Consider the following 16242-nt stretch of genomic DNA (forward strand, 5'->3'; position numbering starts at 1 on the left):
CTGTTTCTGCTCTATCTTATGTGATTTAGAGATCAAGCCTATAATGATGGTAAAAGCATTTCAGTATAAGTAGGAAGTTGGCTGATTAATGTCAAGCACAACACAGTAGATATAAATGTCAGGAAATTACTTAAGGGTATTGAAACTCATAGCATACAATGAGGAATTTCATCTAGAAAGGCTTCTCCTACTAAAGATCCACAGAAAATTGAAATAAAACCAATAAGGAGAGAAAGTTCTTCAAACACATGATATTTTCTGGAGGGTTGTTTATTCAATCAAATACATTCTGATCCCAGTCACTATTGGTCCATGGTCAACAACTGAAAAAAATCATTTCATCACTTCAAAGATTCACATTTAATGATCCTTAAAGAAGGACTCTTAAAAGAAATGCAACACTAGCTCAAAATTGAGAAATAGATGTTTATTTATTAGGGATAGACTCACAAATCAGAATCCTATGTTTGAACTGCGATCAGAAACTGAATCAGGCAGCCAGAAAAGGGGCTGGACTCATGGTCTATACTGGCGCATATAATATAAGAGGCCATGCCTCATAAACATTTATCCACCTACAAAAGGCACCCAAAGAAATGATAGGATAAAAGTGTAGATTATTGAATCTACTCTTAAAAAATAAAGAGGCATATATATGTATGATGAGATAAAAGGGTAGATCATTAAATTTAATTTTAAAAAGTAACTACTTATTTAAATATTTTACATTGATATAGATATGTATGCTTCCTTTTGATAGTAATTTGACATTATTTTTGTTAAAACATACTGTCTGTGATGTTATAGTCTTACTCAAGATATTTTACCTAAAACAACTCACTTAAACATGTAATGAAAATGTCTAGTCCTTGAAAGTTATTACTATCAAGTAATTAAGATACAAAGTACTGCATATTAGTAGTTTGTTACTTATTACAGTTGAAAGTTTAATCATGTTAGGTATGTTTTAACATTATACAGAATTTTGTTAAGCCTGCTGTTCTTCTTCCAGTAACCTTGATGGCGGTGAGTAACATCTGTGTTAGCCAACAGAAAAAGCAGTTATCTCAAAGTGACCCTTAAACTGTTGTTTCTGACCAGTAATTACGGATCTGTCTTCCAAAGACAGAATCTCATGATATAGATGTTCTCTTAGCAAACAGAAGAGATTGCTTGTGATGGCTCTCCAGGCCCTTGTGCTTCCTTCTGGTTTCAGACAAATGCTGCTCCACTAATACCCAATCCCAAACAACCTAGAAAAATGATTTAAGGAAGAGTGAAGGAAGTAGGTGGTTGGGGATCCCTGCCTGAGAAGTGGGCCTGAGGCCTTTGAGGAGGCTGGAGGTGAGGACCCCCCAGCTACAGGTTCTGGGACCAGCTGGAGAGTCCTCAGAAGCCAAAAGGAGCACTTCAGGGACAGCATCATTGAGGTCCCAGAGCTAGAACTTATCAAAGCTTCAGAGAGTCAGGGAGATAGAGGAAGGGGATGAGAAGTTAAAGGAACTACAAAATGAGATAGAGAAGCAGATGAATAAGAGTACAACTCCAGGCAATACTGGCTCAGTGATCAAGTCTCTTGAGGCGAAGATGGAGGCTGATGCCAGTTCCATCTATGTTGCAACAGCAGAAGAGCTGGAAGCTCACTTTCACGGCTGTGGTTCAGTCAACGGTGTTACTACAGTCTGTGACAAATTCAGTGGCCTTACCAAGGGGCTTGCATATGTAGAATTCTTAGACAAAGAGTCAGTGAGGACTTCCCTGGCTTTAGGCGAGTCCCTGTTTAGAGTGAGACAAATCAAGATGATTCCCATCACCACAGCAGACAGAGGGTTCCCATGTATCCAATACCATGTCCAGACTACCAATTACAACATCTCCCTGTCTCGATTCTACAGTGGTTTTAACAGCAGGCCCTGGGATGAAGTCTACGAGAGTAAGCTAGAGTGACATCATGGTATTCCCCTTACTAAAAGAAGTATTAAAAGGAGAGAGGGGAAAAAAGAGGAAAGAAGGGAAAAAAAGAATTAAAAAAGAAAGAAAAACAAAAGATGACCCGATGGGAAAAAATATTTTTTAAAAAGATATACTGGGGGGCTGAGAGATGGCTCAGAGTTTAAGAGCACTGACTGTTCTTCCAGAGGTCCTGAGTTCAATTCCCAGCAACCATATGGTGGCTCACAACCATCTATAATGAGATCTGGTGCCCTCTTCTGGCCTGCAGGGATACATAAATAAATAGATAAATCTTTAAAAAAAGATATACTGTGGAAGGGGGAGAATCCCATAACTAACTGTAGGGACCTGATCTGGGCTGTAGGGGAGGCCCAGGGAATGGGGCAGGTGTGACATATTTCCTCTAGGAGATTCAACATGGAAACTTCTCAAATGTGCAACCTGTTTCCTGTTTCTCTGCTCCACTTCACTCTTTGGGACTGCTCAAAGGTAGGTGGGTATGAGTGGTAGAAGGGCCTTTTGTTTTTACACAGAGCTCTGGAGGACACCAATCTGTTCAGCTTGTTTCCTTCTCTCATCTTCTCTCTGCCTTTTGCAATCCCTGCCTGCTTCTGATTTCCCAGGTCTAGTTACACCCTACCCTTCTTTCCTCAGGGCTCCTGCCTCTCCATTTTGTCTGGTGAGCTATTTTGTTTGCTTTTATGTTTATTTTTCTGTCTTGAGTGTCTTTCTTTGCAGGTTTTTGTAGCAGAAAGAACTCACTCCCAGTGAATTCAGTGTAAATTCCACTTACCCTTCGAGAAATACAGTACTTTGTTTGGGAAGTTTTGCAGTGGTTTTTTTTTTGCTTGTTTATCAGGTGTTCTTGTTTTGTTTTATTTTTTTCTTTACATTTTTCCTTTTTATTTGGAGGGAATGGGAAGAAGTGGGAATAAGGAGGTGGGATCTGGATTTTGTTTCTTTTTTTAAACTCATTTACAAGGGACTTTTTTTTTTAAAATAATGTGTCATGAAGAATGTTATTTAAAAAACAAAGAAAAATGGTTTAAAATTTATTTTTTGCTACAGGGATTATGGTCCAAGATGTGGATTATGCTTTATCTACCTGCCCAAGGCACACCTGAGAAATGTCTGCAGATCAGAAACTCATTTGTCCCCTGGAACTAAGTTTCACTGGATCGCACCATTGCAGCTAGTGGCAGCATGACATTAAAAGCATTCTAATCATGCATTGCTAGAAGATCAATATCATCATTTCCTACCAGTTCCTAAACTGTGTGTAATCTTTATAACACAAATCTGAAATTGGAATGCAATATTGAGAACTTCTGGAATATAGACCTTCAGTATTCTAATCTCTCTTCCTACTGCACACCAAGAGCAGTGATCGTATGTGTTCTCTGGAAAATCATCATCATATCCTGAATGTCCAGAGACTCCACTGCCCCAATAAATTCATATACAGGGAGGCTCAGAGGACAAGGGCCACTGCCAACATGAACCACATGGACCAAAATAACTACATTCTGGCTCATAATCAGTCCAATTCACAGCACAAATGACAGTTCAACAGACCTGAACACCCAACACTCACCATGGTAAAGCATGTGATATTCCTTACTACTCCTACCGCAGAGGCAGAATAGAATCATGGAAAGAACCCACAAACTGACTGCCACTAGTACTCCACATTGCTAACCCTTCCCAGAATTCATTACTGGCTAGGGCCACCTAGCTGGGCCTCACAATATTAGCAGTTCCTCTACTGGAGGATTAGAGATCAAATGACTCATACTGCACAGTCCTTCCAGTTCTGCCCTCCCAGCCCAGCAGAGAGGGGCCTAGATTAGAAAGTTTGTATTTAGTACACATTATTCCGCTCTCCTACACCATATCCTGTTTCTCATACACAGCATGGGGTCCTTTGTGTGCACATTCCATTGCACACTCACTTCCCAGTGCAGCAATCCCATTGCCTCAGAGATGGGAAATCCTGAAGACAAACACAGGTCACATTCATAAAGGAATCACTGCTCCTGTGTAACTGTGGTTACTTTGTAACTGTTGTTAAACAAAAACAAACCATGAATTAGAAAACAATCAGGATCATGCTATGGCTCGGAGGAAGCAAAGACAATGTGAATATTATGCAGTTTTAATCTCAAAAATTATTTTGAAAAGTTGAAACACACTTTATGGCCATGTGCTCAAGAGACTGGGGATATGTATTAGAGTCCAATAAATATTTGTCATGTATTTTCCCTAAAGATGAAGATCTTATTCCAGAAAAGTAACAGTCCTGTTAAGCAGGGCCACAACATTTTACCCAGATCACCTATTTTTGATGAATTATTGTAATATCACAATTAGGTTTCAAGATAAGGTCAGTCCCATACCTAGATTGCCATTGTCTGTGGACTGCAAAGAATGGTCAATCAGGAAAATCATACAGCATCACAATTGATTACCTGATTCCACATAAGTAATCTCAGTTGAAGGAGGAAAGCTCTCACCTCAGGCCAACCTCTCACTTCCTGCACTGTGTCTCCACCAGCTTCAAAGTTGGACATTGAGTTCAATACTTATACCAATCCCTCTTCATTTCTCAGTTCCCAGTAAAAGCCAGAATGATTAGCAGACACTCATTAACTGCTCTATATTTCTTTCTCACTGACTAGTGAAGGACAAACCTGGAAGGAGTTGCAGGACTGTCTTCCCAGAACTGGGCAACAGAGGCAAGATTAGATGTTCACAATAATTCTCAAAGCTAAACAAGAAGGTGAACCCAAAGAAAAACATATAGGCATCCTACTGAATATTAACCTTTATCAGGCAATGAAAGGAAACAGAGACAGAGACCCACATTGGTGCACCATACTGAAATCCAAATCAGGAGCAGGAGAGAGAGCATGAGCAAGGAACTCAGGACTGCGAGGGGTGTACCTACACACTGAGACAATGGGGATGTTCTATTGGGAACTCACCAAGGCCAGCTAACCTGGGTCTGAAAAAGCATGGGATAAAACTGGATTCGCTGAACATAGCAGACAATGAGGACTACTGACAACTCAAGAACAATGGCAATGGGTTTTGATCCTACTGCACGTACTGGCTTTGTGGGAACCTAGGCAGTTTGGATGCTCACCTTACTAGACCTGGATGGAGGTGGGTGGTCCTTGGACTTCCCACAGGGAAGGGAACCCTGATTGCTCTTTGGACTGATGAGGGAGGGGGACTTGATTGGGGGAGGGGGAGGGAAGTGGGAGGCGGTGGTGGGGAGGAGGCAGAAATCTTTAATAAATAAATAAATGAATGAACAAAACAAAAAAATAATTCTCAATTACACAGCATGAGGCAAGCCTAAAGTATAGGAGACATTGATCTACATAGAAATCAACATAACTTGAAAGAAATAAAATGAAACTCTCAATGACTTAGAAACATTGGAGAACAGAAACAAATAGAGATAACAGCAGCAATACACTTAAAGTTTTGAAACTGATACCAAAAAGTGATTTTTTTGTTGTTGTTGTTTTCAAGACAGGGTTTCTCTGTGGTTTTGGAGCCTGTCCTGGAACTAGCTCTTGTAGACCAGGCTGGTCTCGAACTCACAGAGATACGCCTGCCTCTGCCTCCCATGTGCTGGGATTAAAGGCATACACCACCACCGCCCGGCATCAAAAAGTGATTTTTAAAGTGATAATAATAATAATGCATTTTTAGCTGGGCAGTGCTGGTGCACACCTTGAATCCCAGCACTCGGGAGGCAGAAGCAGGCAGATCTTTGTGAGTTTTAGACCAGTCTGGTCAACAAGAGCAAGTTCCAGGATAGGATCCAAAGCTACAGAGAAACCCTGTCTCAATACACCAAAAAATACACTTTTAAGATTAAATAAAATTTTCTATATTGACTTTAAAAAAGAGTAGGCCCTTTCCTAGGAGAGGGGATGTCATTAACAAAAGATAGATTGATGGTGCCCTTACATATGTTGACTGCTGAGATCTGTAACCTAACAAATAATTTAGTCAATGGTCTGTTTTTCAAATCTCTGAGCCGAAATAACTCTGTCAGGTAAGATTGAGCATATCTCTTACCAAAAGCCATCTACAGATTGAATACAATGCCCATCAAAATCCCAGCAAAATTTTTCAAAGACTTCAAAAGAACAGCACTCAAATTCATATCAAAAACAAAAAACCCAGGATAGCCAAAACAATCCTATACAATAGAAGAACTTCTGGAAGCATCACAATCACTGACTTAATCAGTACTGAAAACAGTCTCGCATTGTCATAAGAACAGACAGGAGGACAATTGGAGTTCAATAGAAGACCAAGATATCAATCCACATATCTCAGAACACCTGATATTTGACAAGAAACAAAAATTATCAAATGGAAAAAGGAAAGCATATTTCACTAGTGGTGCTGGCATAATTGGATATCGGCATGTAGAAAAATGAAAATAGACCCATATCTATCACCATGCACAAAACTCAAGTCCAAATGGATCAAAGAACTCAACATAAAGCCAGCCACACTAATGCTTATAGAAGAGAAAGTGGGAAGTACACTTTAAGGCATTGGCACAGGGAACCACTTCCTAAATATAACCGCAGTAGCAAAGACACTGAGAGAAACAATTAAATGGGACCTCCTGAAACTAAAAAGCTTCTGTAAAGCAAAGGACATGATCAACAAGGCAAAACAACAGCCTACAGAATGGGAAAAGATCATCACTAACCCCACATCAGACAGAGGTCAGATCTCCAAAATATACAAAGAACTCAAGATATTGGATAACAGAAGAATTCATAATCCAGAATTCATAGTACAGACCTAAACAGAGGACTCTCAACAGAGGAACCTAAAATAGCTGAAAGACAATTAAGAAAATGTTCAATATCATTAATCAGAGAAATGAAAATCAAAACAACTCTGTCAGTCCATCTAATACCTGAAAGAATGGCCAGGATTAAAAACACCGATGACAACTTATGCTGGAGAGGTTGTGAGGAAATGGAAACACTTCTGCATTGCTGATGGGAATGCAAGCTGGTACAGTTCCTTTGAATGTTAATGTGGCAATTTCTCATAAAATTAGGAAACAACCTTTCTCAAGACCCAGTAATACCACTTTTGGGTATGTAACCAAAGGATGCTCAATTGTACCACAAGGACATGTGCTCAACTATGTTCATAGCATCTTTGTCATAGTCAGAACCTGGAAACAACCTAAATGCTGCTCAACTGAAGAATGGATAAGAAAAATGTTGTACATTTACAAAATGGAGTGCTACACAGCAAAAAAAAAATAATGACATCTTGAATTTTTCAAAAAAATGGCTGGATCTAGAAAACAATATTTTGAGTGAGGTAATCCAGATACAGAAAGATAATTATCACATGTACTCACTCATAGGTGGTTTTTAAGCATAAATCAAAGAAAGCCAGCCTACAAACCACAATCCCAGATCTTAGACAAAAATGAGGATGCCAAGAGAAACTTACATACATCTAATCTACATGGAAAGTATAAAGTATAAAAAGACAAGATCTCCTGAGTAAATTGGGTGCATGGGGACCTTGGGAGATGGTTGAAGCGGGGATTGGAGAGGCAGGGAATGAAGCAAAGAAAATTTTAGAGGTCAGTAAATATCAATAAAAAAAGATCAATCATATCTGCAGAGGATGTTGCCTAATTGCAAATTCAATGTTCCTTCACTCAAGATAACCTTCCTAATCTGGACACCCACACAATTTGGTGTGTGTTCATTCACATGATATTAATTTACACATGCTGGGCAATTACAAACCACTACTGCTACCACAGTCAGGCCCTTTTTCATAGGGGTGTCTCCAATAGCTGATTGCCTATGCTGTGCCCCCTGCAGTGCACACAATAATCTATTCTTCCTATTGTGGTCTTAGGACAGAAGAAATGCTCCATATGCAAATCCTTTTCCTGTGACTGCGTTGGGCAGTCAACTACATGGCTCAAATGCATGATTTTATTTTATTTTAATTTATTGGCTTTCTTTGAGACAGGGTATCTCTGTAGCTTTGGTGCCTGTCTGGGAACTAGGTCTTGTAGATTATGCTGGCTTCAATCTCACAGAAATCTGCCTACCTCTGCCTCCCAAGTTCTTGAATTAAAGGCATGCACCACCACTGCCCAGCAAATACATAATTTTAAAACTGTGAATTGGTACAGTCATTTAAGAACTTTGACAGTGAGCTGGGCAGTGGTGACACTCGGGAGGCAGAGGCAGGTGGATCTCTGTGAGTTCGAGGCCAGCCTGGACTACCAGAGCGAGTTACAGGACAGGTTCCAAAGACACAGAGAAACCCTGTCTCGAAAAACCAAAAAAAAAAAAAAAAAAAAAAAGAACTTTGATGGTGTAATATAGAGGATACTCAATTCTCAAGGTCACCTGAGTCAACATAACAGAAGTTGTCTCAGAAACAATGTTTCTATCAGGATGGAAATGCAGCTCTTCTAGAATTAATACACCTTCTCACTGAGAAATCACATCACACACTTACAAGATTAATAAAGAAAAGTCTCTTTAATGATGTTATGCATTGATGTCTGTCCAATGCTCAAGGGGAGCTAGGTTAGATTGATTTTGCATTCAATATATGCTGTTAGCCATAGGTATCTCTTAGGATCATGGTTCAGATTATACTCTGAACAATTGAAATAGAAACAGGCAACTTGAGAGTCTAAATATTTAGGCAAAAGTATTCTCAGACTATTCTCTCAAGTACACCGTGACCTGTTACAGCAGGTCATGCTTCACTGACAGGGTTCTAAGGTTCTAAGGTGAAGATAACAAGGGAGGAGAAAACATGTGCCATGCCTAGTAAGCTTCTGAAGAAAAATAACATCTTAGCTGGGCAGTGGTTGGGCACACCTTTAATCCCTCTACTCGGGGATTTTTCAAGACAGGGTTTCTCAGTAGATTCAGAGCCTCAGTAGATTCAGCCCAGTAGATCGGGCTGGCCTTGAACTCAAAGAAATCCATCTGCCTCTGCCTCAAGGGAGCTAGAATTCAAGGTGTGCACCACCAGCGCCTGACAGTGACTTTTTATTTTTAAATAAGTGATGGCTTCTTTGAAATGGTTTGGAGTCAAATATCTGGACAACCCTGGTAAACAATGTACACCCAGACATTCTAATCTCTTCCAGCCCTAATTAGCATATACTTATATTTTGGGTGTTTTAGACACAGTTCTCCTTCTGATAAATTCTACTTTGTGAGACTTAATTATATTTTAAGCATTGGTCAATCTATTGTATCAACTATTCTAATCTTCAACATTATGGTACAGTAGTGGAAAGCTACACAACACGTGAGATGCCCTTAATAACATCCACAAATTTAAATATAGATTCAGATTATATTTAAAGCTTAAAGGCAAAGTGCTCCAGAATATACTGGAGAAACGAGGTTTCTCTGAGTTTGGCAACTTGTATCTATGAATGCATGAACCCTGTTGAAGTTGACTAGGAAGGAGTTTGGGAGCTTCCTGCTCCTAATACTCTAAGGAGATGAAGCCACAGAGCAAAGCTATTCAGAGGCCTGCCCCTAGGACCGTGAGTTAGCAGGGACCATGAGGGACTTCACATACAGGGAATATGACAGCAGGTTCCCACCCAGACCCATGGAGGTAACACCATAGTGTCTTCTGCACCTCACCCTCTGCTCCCCCCCATCAAAAGCCAGCATTCCCTCACTCACCATGTTATCCTTCTCCATTTTGCCAAAGTTCTCAGCTCATCATCTCTCTGCAACAGCAACAGGAATCCACTGGTGACAGCTCCTTTTCAAAGCCAAGACTGAAGGCGGCAGCCAGGAAGAGACGTGTACTGCTTCGGACTGGCAGGTCACTGGAGTGCATGGTTGGCTAGTGAGTCCTGAGTGGCAAGAGCACCTCCCATAGGGCTATAGGGTGCTTAAAGAGAAAGAATACTGATTCCTTTCCATGGCTTTATGGGTTTTATTCCTTAAATTTGAAGCAAACTCCAGGCAAATGAATAATAATAAAAAAAGTAGTGTTCATGGAAATTGGAATACGTAGAGAATAATGGAGCTAGAAAGAATGTCTCCATGAGCACTATTGTTAGCCTGTACATCTCTTTTCATGGTGAGGTAAATAAAATATACAACTGCGGTATTTAAGATTCTCTACATCAACAGGACAGAGAGAATAAATCTCACCATTATGTAAAAAGCGAGCTTATTAGAATGTCTTACAAGCTGTTGTCCAGGTAATGTAAGAACAGCTGCTTACCAATGGCAATTGAAGAATCCAATAGCTTGCTTCTCAGCCTTTTGTCTAAGACCAGGTGAAGAATCCAGTAGTTGTTCTGCCCACAAGGCCTTGTGACTCAGCTGGTTTTAAGTATTCACTGAAATTACAATAAAGTAGGCACTAATGCGAGTAAAGGAATGAGCTTGGTAACCAGAGCTAGAGCACAGAGGCAAGAAAAAGAGATTTTTCTTCTTCAAAATACTTTATATGTGACTGCTGCTACCAGAATGTAAGATGCTGAGTAAAGTTGGGTCATAGTCTTTGTTTCATTCAGTTTTTTTTTTTTTTTTGATTTCAAGACAGAATTTTTTTGTGTGTATAGTTGTAGAACTCATTCTGTAGGCCAGGCTGATCTCAAATGCAGAAAATCCCACTACCTCTACTCATGAGTGATGGTGTTAAAACTGCACAGACACGTGCTGTAGAGATGGCTCACTGCTTAAGTGTGCACAAACACCAAGCACCTTAAGGTGGCTCCTATCATCTCAAATAATACAGATTAATGGAGGATTTTCCCATTTAAAAACCTTTAAGTAAAATCTCTCTCAGCTATAATCAATTCTTTGTGTATAAGATGATCCCAGAGGTAGTCAGTTTTGACTACCAAAAATAGCCATTTCAATAGCCAAGACAGAAAAAAATGAGAAAAAAATGTCTTGCCTGTAGGAGGAACAAAGAACATGGGAGAAGTTTTCAAAACAATGTTTTTCCTCAACAAATGAAGCATGGGGATTTTACCTAGGGAGTCTGAACATGCCCATGCAATGTTCTCTCTTTCCTTAAGCATGCTCAGTTAACCAATCCACTTCTAACCATAATCACAATGTAAAAGCAGAGACATTAGGGACATTCTTACCTCAAAATTTGTAGTGTTAGGAGCAGCAGAGCTGTGTCCCTGGCACCCAGCCGCCCGCATGGCTAGCTTATGCCCCGAAATAATTACACGGAAACTGTATTCTTTTAAATACTGCCTGGCCCATTAGTTTTAACCTCTTATTGGCTAGCTCTTACATATTGATCTAACCCATTTCTAATATTCTGTGTAGCACCATGAGCTGGCTTACCAGGAAAGATCTTAACCTGCATCTGTCTGGAGGGGGAGAATCATGGTGACTCCTGACTCGGCTTCTTTCTCCCAGCATCCTGTTCTGTTTACTCTGCCTATCTTAATTCTACCCTATCAGAGGCCAAGCAGTTTCTTTATTAATTAACCAATGAAAGCAACAGATAGAAAGATGACCCTCCTCCATCATTTCCCCTATTTCTGTTTAAACAAAAAAGAAGCTTTCGTTATAACATAGTAAAATTACATATAACAAAACAGTTATCAAACAAGAATTACAGTTATAATATTTATATCTATTTTATCTTTTATTATAACTAAGGAAAACTATAACTATAACTAACTATTCTTCAACTCCATCAAAGACTCCAGAAGGATATAATATTACCTAAGCAAACAAGAAATCCAAAACTCTAGAAATGACAGAGACATCTCGCTGCCTGGACAGTCACCCAAAGTTCTTTTGTATCGTTGGGGCATCCATCTTCAGCCTTCAGGCCCATAGTATCCAGCAGACATTTTCATCCAGCAGGAAAATTTAAAGACAGTTTAGTCACTATCTGCTGTGTCCTGCAGAATGTCTCATAGACTCTTTCATAAATCAGGAACCCCGAAAGATCATCTCACCTTTAGGCAAGTGTAGCAGTCCTCTTTCTGAGGGTTCTCTGTGTCCAGTTTATGCAATAGTCCAGGCAAGAGCAGTTTCTTGCTCAAATGGCTAACCAACTCTTTGATGCCGATCTTCAAAGTAGATTGGTGCTGCCATGAGCAGACGTGTCTCATTGTCATGAAAAGCCCTAAGTTATTAAGATATTTTAAATGCCATATTCTGCAGTCTTTGAAAGATATGAAGAATGTCTATCTAACTGAAATATATCTCTATATATCTAGAAAATCTAACTAACATGACTACAAGCTTGACTATTATTGATGATTATCCATTAACCTATATTTCTTAATTATACATTACATTTTTTAAATGAACTACACAATCACAATACCTTAATCAAGATCAGAAATACATATACACATAACAAAATTGACCTTATAATCCATACCAATGCAAATTATTTATATCTATATCATATCCCCCTTTAAATGTAAAAGAACACTTATAAACCATATTTGGGAACATGGGCACAGTTTTTCTCTCCAAACTGCTTCCTGCTGAATGGGGGGCGCTGTATCCAGACCTGTGTGTCAGGGTCATCTCAGTCGGCAGTTGAATGAAGTAATTTTCTGAAGGTGTTCACAGCAACTTTTCAGGAGGGCGTGGTCTATCATACCATATTGGGATAGACACAATCCACAGAGTCTTATCCTCTGTGAAAACAAAAGAAGACCCTCTCCAAAGCATCATATCCTTAGACACATATTCTGAAATCATAATACCCTTATATCCATTCTGGTTTAGCTTGGCAGCCCATATAATGAAATGTCTCTCTGCAATTAGCTCCTTTATGGTCAAAAATTTTAAAGAAAACACAATAATACAAAGAATCCAGACTTTCTGTGAATTTTCCATTTTTACGCGGCTTATTTATTTTTATTTTTTTAATCTATAACTATCTGTATTCTGTCTCTTTAAAGACTTTACCCTTTTTAAGACATTAACTTTATTCTTTATATATATATATATATTTTTTTTTTCTCTCTCTCAAGCCTACGTACATTCATCCAATAGTGTCTGAATCTGTTCTATTGTGAATCTGTAATTTTTTTACTATCCAGGAGCATTTATTAAATGTTAAGCATTTCTTAAAAACTTAAGTTGCACCATGTAGGGGTAATACGGTACCGCCTGTGTCCTGCTCAGTCTAAACCTTAACTGTACTGTTATTATGGTAATTAAGGTAGTTCCTGCCTGAGACCAGAACAGTTCAGCTTGGTGGAGCTGAGCTGCTCCTGCCTCAGTGCCATTTGGTGCCCCTGAGCCACACAGAGTTCCAGGCACACAGCAGTCCACATTGCCATCAAGCAAGCTGTAGCACTTTACTCCAAATGCTCCATTCAAAAGCTCTGTCTCCAGCAGGAGCCAAACAGAGATCGCAATGGCGGCACAGCCCAGACAGCCGGCATTTTAAAACAGCCAGTTTTTTCCTGTTGCTGAGTCAGGACAATTTCTTTGCCACACGCAACCCACAAACAGAAAAAAACTGTCTTAAATTCTCTCTCTCTTCTTTTTAAGTCCTCTCAGGTTTTATGTGGAGTTCATTGGGTACGTAGGAACAAATGTAAATTAGACAAATGATGGAAAGAAATGCCTCTGGCATGTTCATATTGTACCATAAGGTCTTGGTTAAAAATCAAGTAGATAAAACTGTGAAATGTTGATTATCAATCTTGATGCTTATTCTAAAGGATAACTTTAACAACACCATAATTTTCACAAATGCAAAATATAGAGAATACAAAACCAGAAAACCTCAAGGAAAAGTCACCTAACAGTTATAACAGTTATAACGATCTTTATTCATCTCAGAGAAAGCTGCTTTTGCTCTGAGCAGGCTGACTAGGCAGAAGGGCACAGCTGCTACATAGTCTACAAACAAAAAAAATCACACAACCCAGGAAAACAAAAATAGCTGAATAACATACAAAAAAAGTAGCACTGGAGAATTGGAACAATATTAGCTTTTGAATTCATTCCAAGTGTCTGCCACTACTGCCCATAAAAGCATTTGTATAAATAAATATACTCAAATATGCAAGCACATACTATTAATTCAATTCACTGGGAAAAACCGAACATTTGACAGTGGATCACAGAGAGATTTGCACAAGTGAGAAATGTTAATTCTGGAGCTTAGCCTCCAGCCCCTGGCATCCATCCCACACCCCTGGCCTGAGAGTTGCATTAGCCTGCACTCCAAATCCCAGCATGCCACATACAGACCCCCTAGGAAGGGGTCAGACACACTCCCACAGTGTATTTAGGTGGGATTCTAGAGGAGAAACACATGGTTCTGGGTTTGCATGGGCTCCGCACTGTGCTGTCTCCCCACATGTGCTCAGCCATCAGAGAGTGCTGTATTTAATACAATGATGGGCATTTTGATTTAGTTTGATTTCACCTAATTGGACTTCTTAGTGCTGGCAGAACTGTGCCTTCTAAGAATTTTTTCTTAACAAGAAGGAAACACAGAACACACAACAAACACTCTTAGGAGTTTACTAGAGGGGGCATGCACAGGCCTGGGAAGTCAGTGTGCAGAGAAAAGGAAGAAGATGGCTCACCCAGTTTTTAAAAACTGCCTAGCGCATTTACACAGTGGGTTGACATGGCTACATCATATGCAGATGATGGTGCTAATACAAGTGGGCCAGGGCTTAGATGAGTTCTATGTGCATCATGCAGGAGGGCACCTTTAACATCCCCAATTGGCTGAGGGCATTTTTGCCCCTGCATGACCCCTAGAACCTAGAAGTACCAACCATATGTGGCTTAATCCATTACAGTCACCACTATACCAAGTGATGTGAACTGCCCATCGTGAGCTGGGTATTTCTAGATCTATCAAGTTATAAAGTAGGACATTTACAGCTGCTACCTGTTATCAAATGGAAGTGGTATATTAGAGGTCAGCACAAAGTAGGTCCTGAAGACACAAGGAAGATACATGAAGAAATGGCCAACTTCCAATAGAAATGGCCAACTTCCATTAGTTTCTATTCCTGTTTCTATGCCTTCTGCTATCAAACATACACATGAAGTCTATTCCCTATGATTGGTTGAATGAGAAAAAGATGACTAGGCCCTGGCTGATGGTCCAATACATCATGCACGAACTACCCAGAATTAGACAGCTGCAGGATTACAGTCCCTGGCTGGGACAACCCTAAAAGATGCTTGTAAAAAGAAATGTTTACAGTCGGCAGAAATTCAAAAATATACATTTTAATTTGGTTTAATGGAAGGAGAAATGGTCTAATTTAGAACTAGCAATGCACTGACTGATAAACTTTATCCAGTGGTTTGACTGGATGCTGAGGGATTAGTAAAGAGCATTATTAGAAAAAATGATGAGAGAAGACATCTGAGGAAAGAGAATGTGAATAATCTCTGTAAATGGGAAAGGGGTATAAAAATCCTTGTTTTCCATGTAAATGCTGATCAAAAGGTGAATGCATCTGAGAAAGAGTTCAATACTTAAATAGACAGGTTGACTTTTCTTAATAGAAATACTACAGGAAGCCTTGACCAGCCTAACACAGAAGAGGGAGAAAAAATAATTTTAAATATAACCTTAAGAGGATGATGGACAGATTTAACGAGGAAATAAAAAATTCACATAAAGAAATGGAGACAAAGGCAAACAAAAAAATTGGAAGAAATCATCAAATCTCTTAACGAAAACCAAGAAAAAATAAGCAAATATGTGAAGAAAAGAGTTGAGACACTTGAAGACTTAAAAACTAAAACGAAGGCAATAAAAAAAACACCAAAAAAGGAATTCTAGAAATGGAAAATCCATTTAAACAAATGGGAACAAGAGATGCAAACATAATTAACCAAATAGAAGGGATAGAATAAAGAATATCAGCAGTTGAAAGTACAGAAAAATAATATATTCATTGGTAAAAGAAAAATTTAAATTCAACAAATTTTTAACACAAAACATCCAGGAAATCTGGGACATCATGAAAAATTCAAACCTAGTTCCGGGCATTGGTGGCACACGCCTTTAATCCCAACACTCGGGAGGCAAAGACAGGTGGATCTTTGTGAGTTTGAGGCCAGCTTGGTCTACAGAGCTAGTTCCAGGACTGGCTCCAAAGCTACAGAGAGACCCTGTCTCAAAAACAAAAAAAATTTCAAACCAAAGAATAACAGGGATAGAAGAAGGAAAAGATCTCCAGCTCAAAGGCACAGAATACATATTCAGCAAAATCATTGAAGAAAACTT

At 39.3% G+C, this 16242-nt stretch overlaps 1 protein-coding gene across 1 annotated transcript; it reads left to right on the forward strand.

Moving 5' to 3' along the window:
- Positions 1-1527: 1527 nt before the first annotated feature.
- Positions 1528-1947, forward strand: LOC130867066 (polyadenylate-binding protein 2-like). The gene has a single exon (XM_057758814.1). The coding sequence runs from the start codon at positions 1528-1530 to the stop codon at positions 1945-1947; it is 420 nt and encodes a 139-aa protein (XP_057614797.1).
- The last annotated feature ends 14295 nt before the right edge of the window (positions 1948-16242 follow it).

The sequence above is a fragment of the Chionomys nivalis genome, chromosome 26 (assembly GCF_950005125.1).
Source record: "Chionomys nivalis chromosome 26, mChiNiv1.1, whole genome shotgun sequence".
In the NCBI taxonomy this organism is placed as follows: domain Eukaryota; kingdom Metazoa; phylum Chordata; class Mammalia; order Rodentia; family Cricetidae; genus Chionomys; species Chionomys nivalis.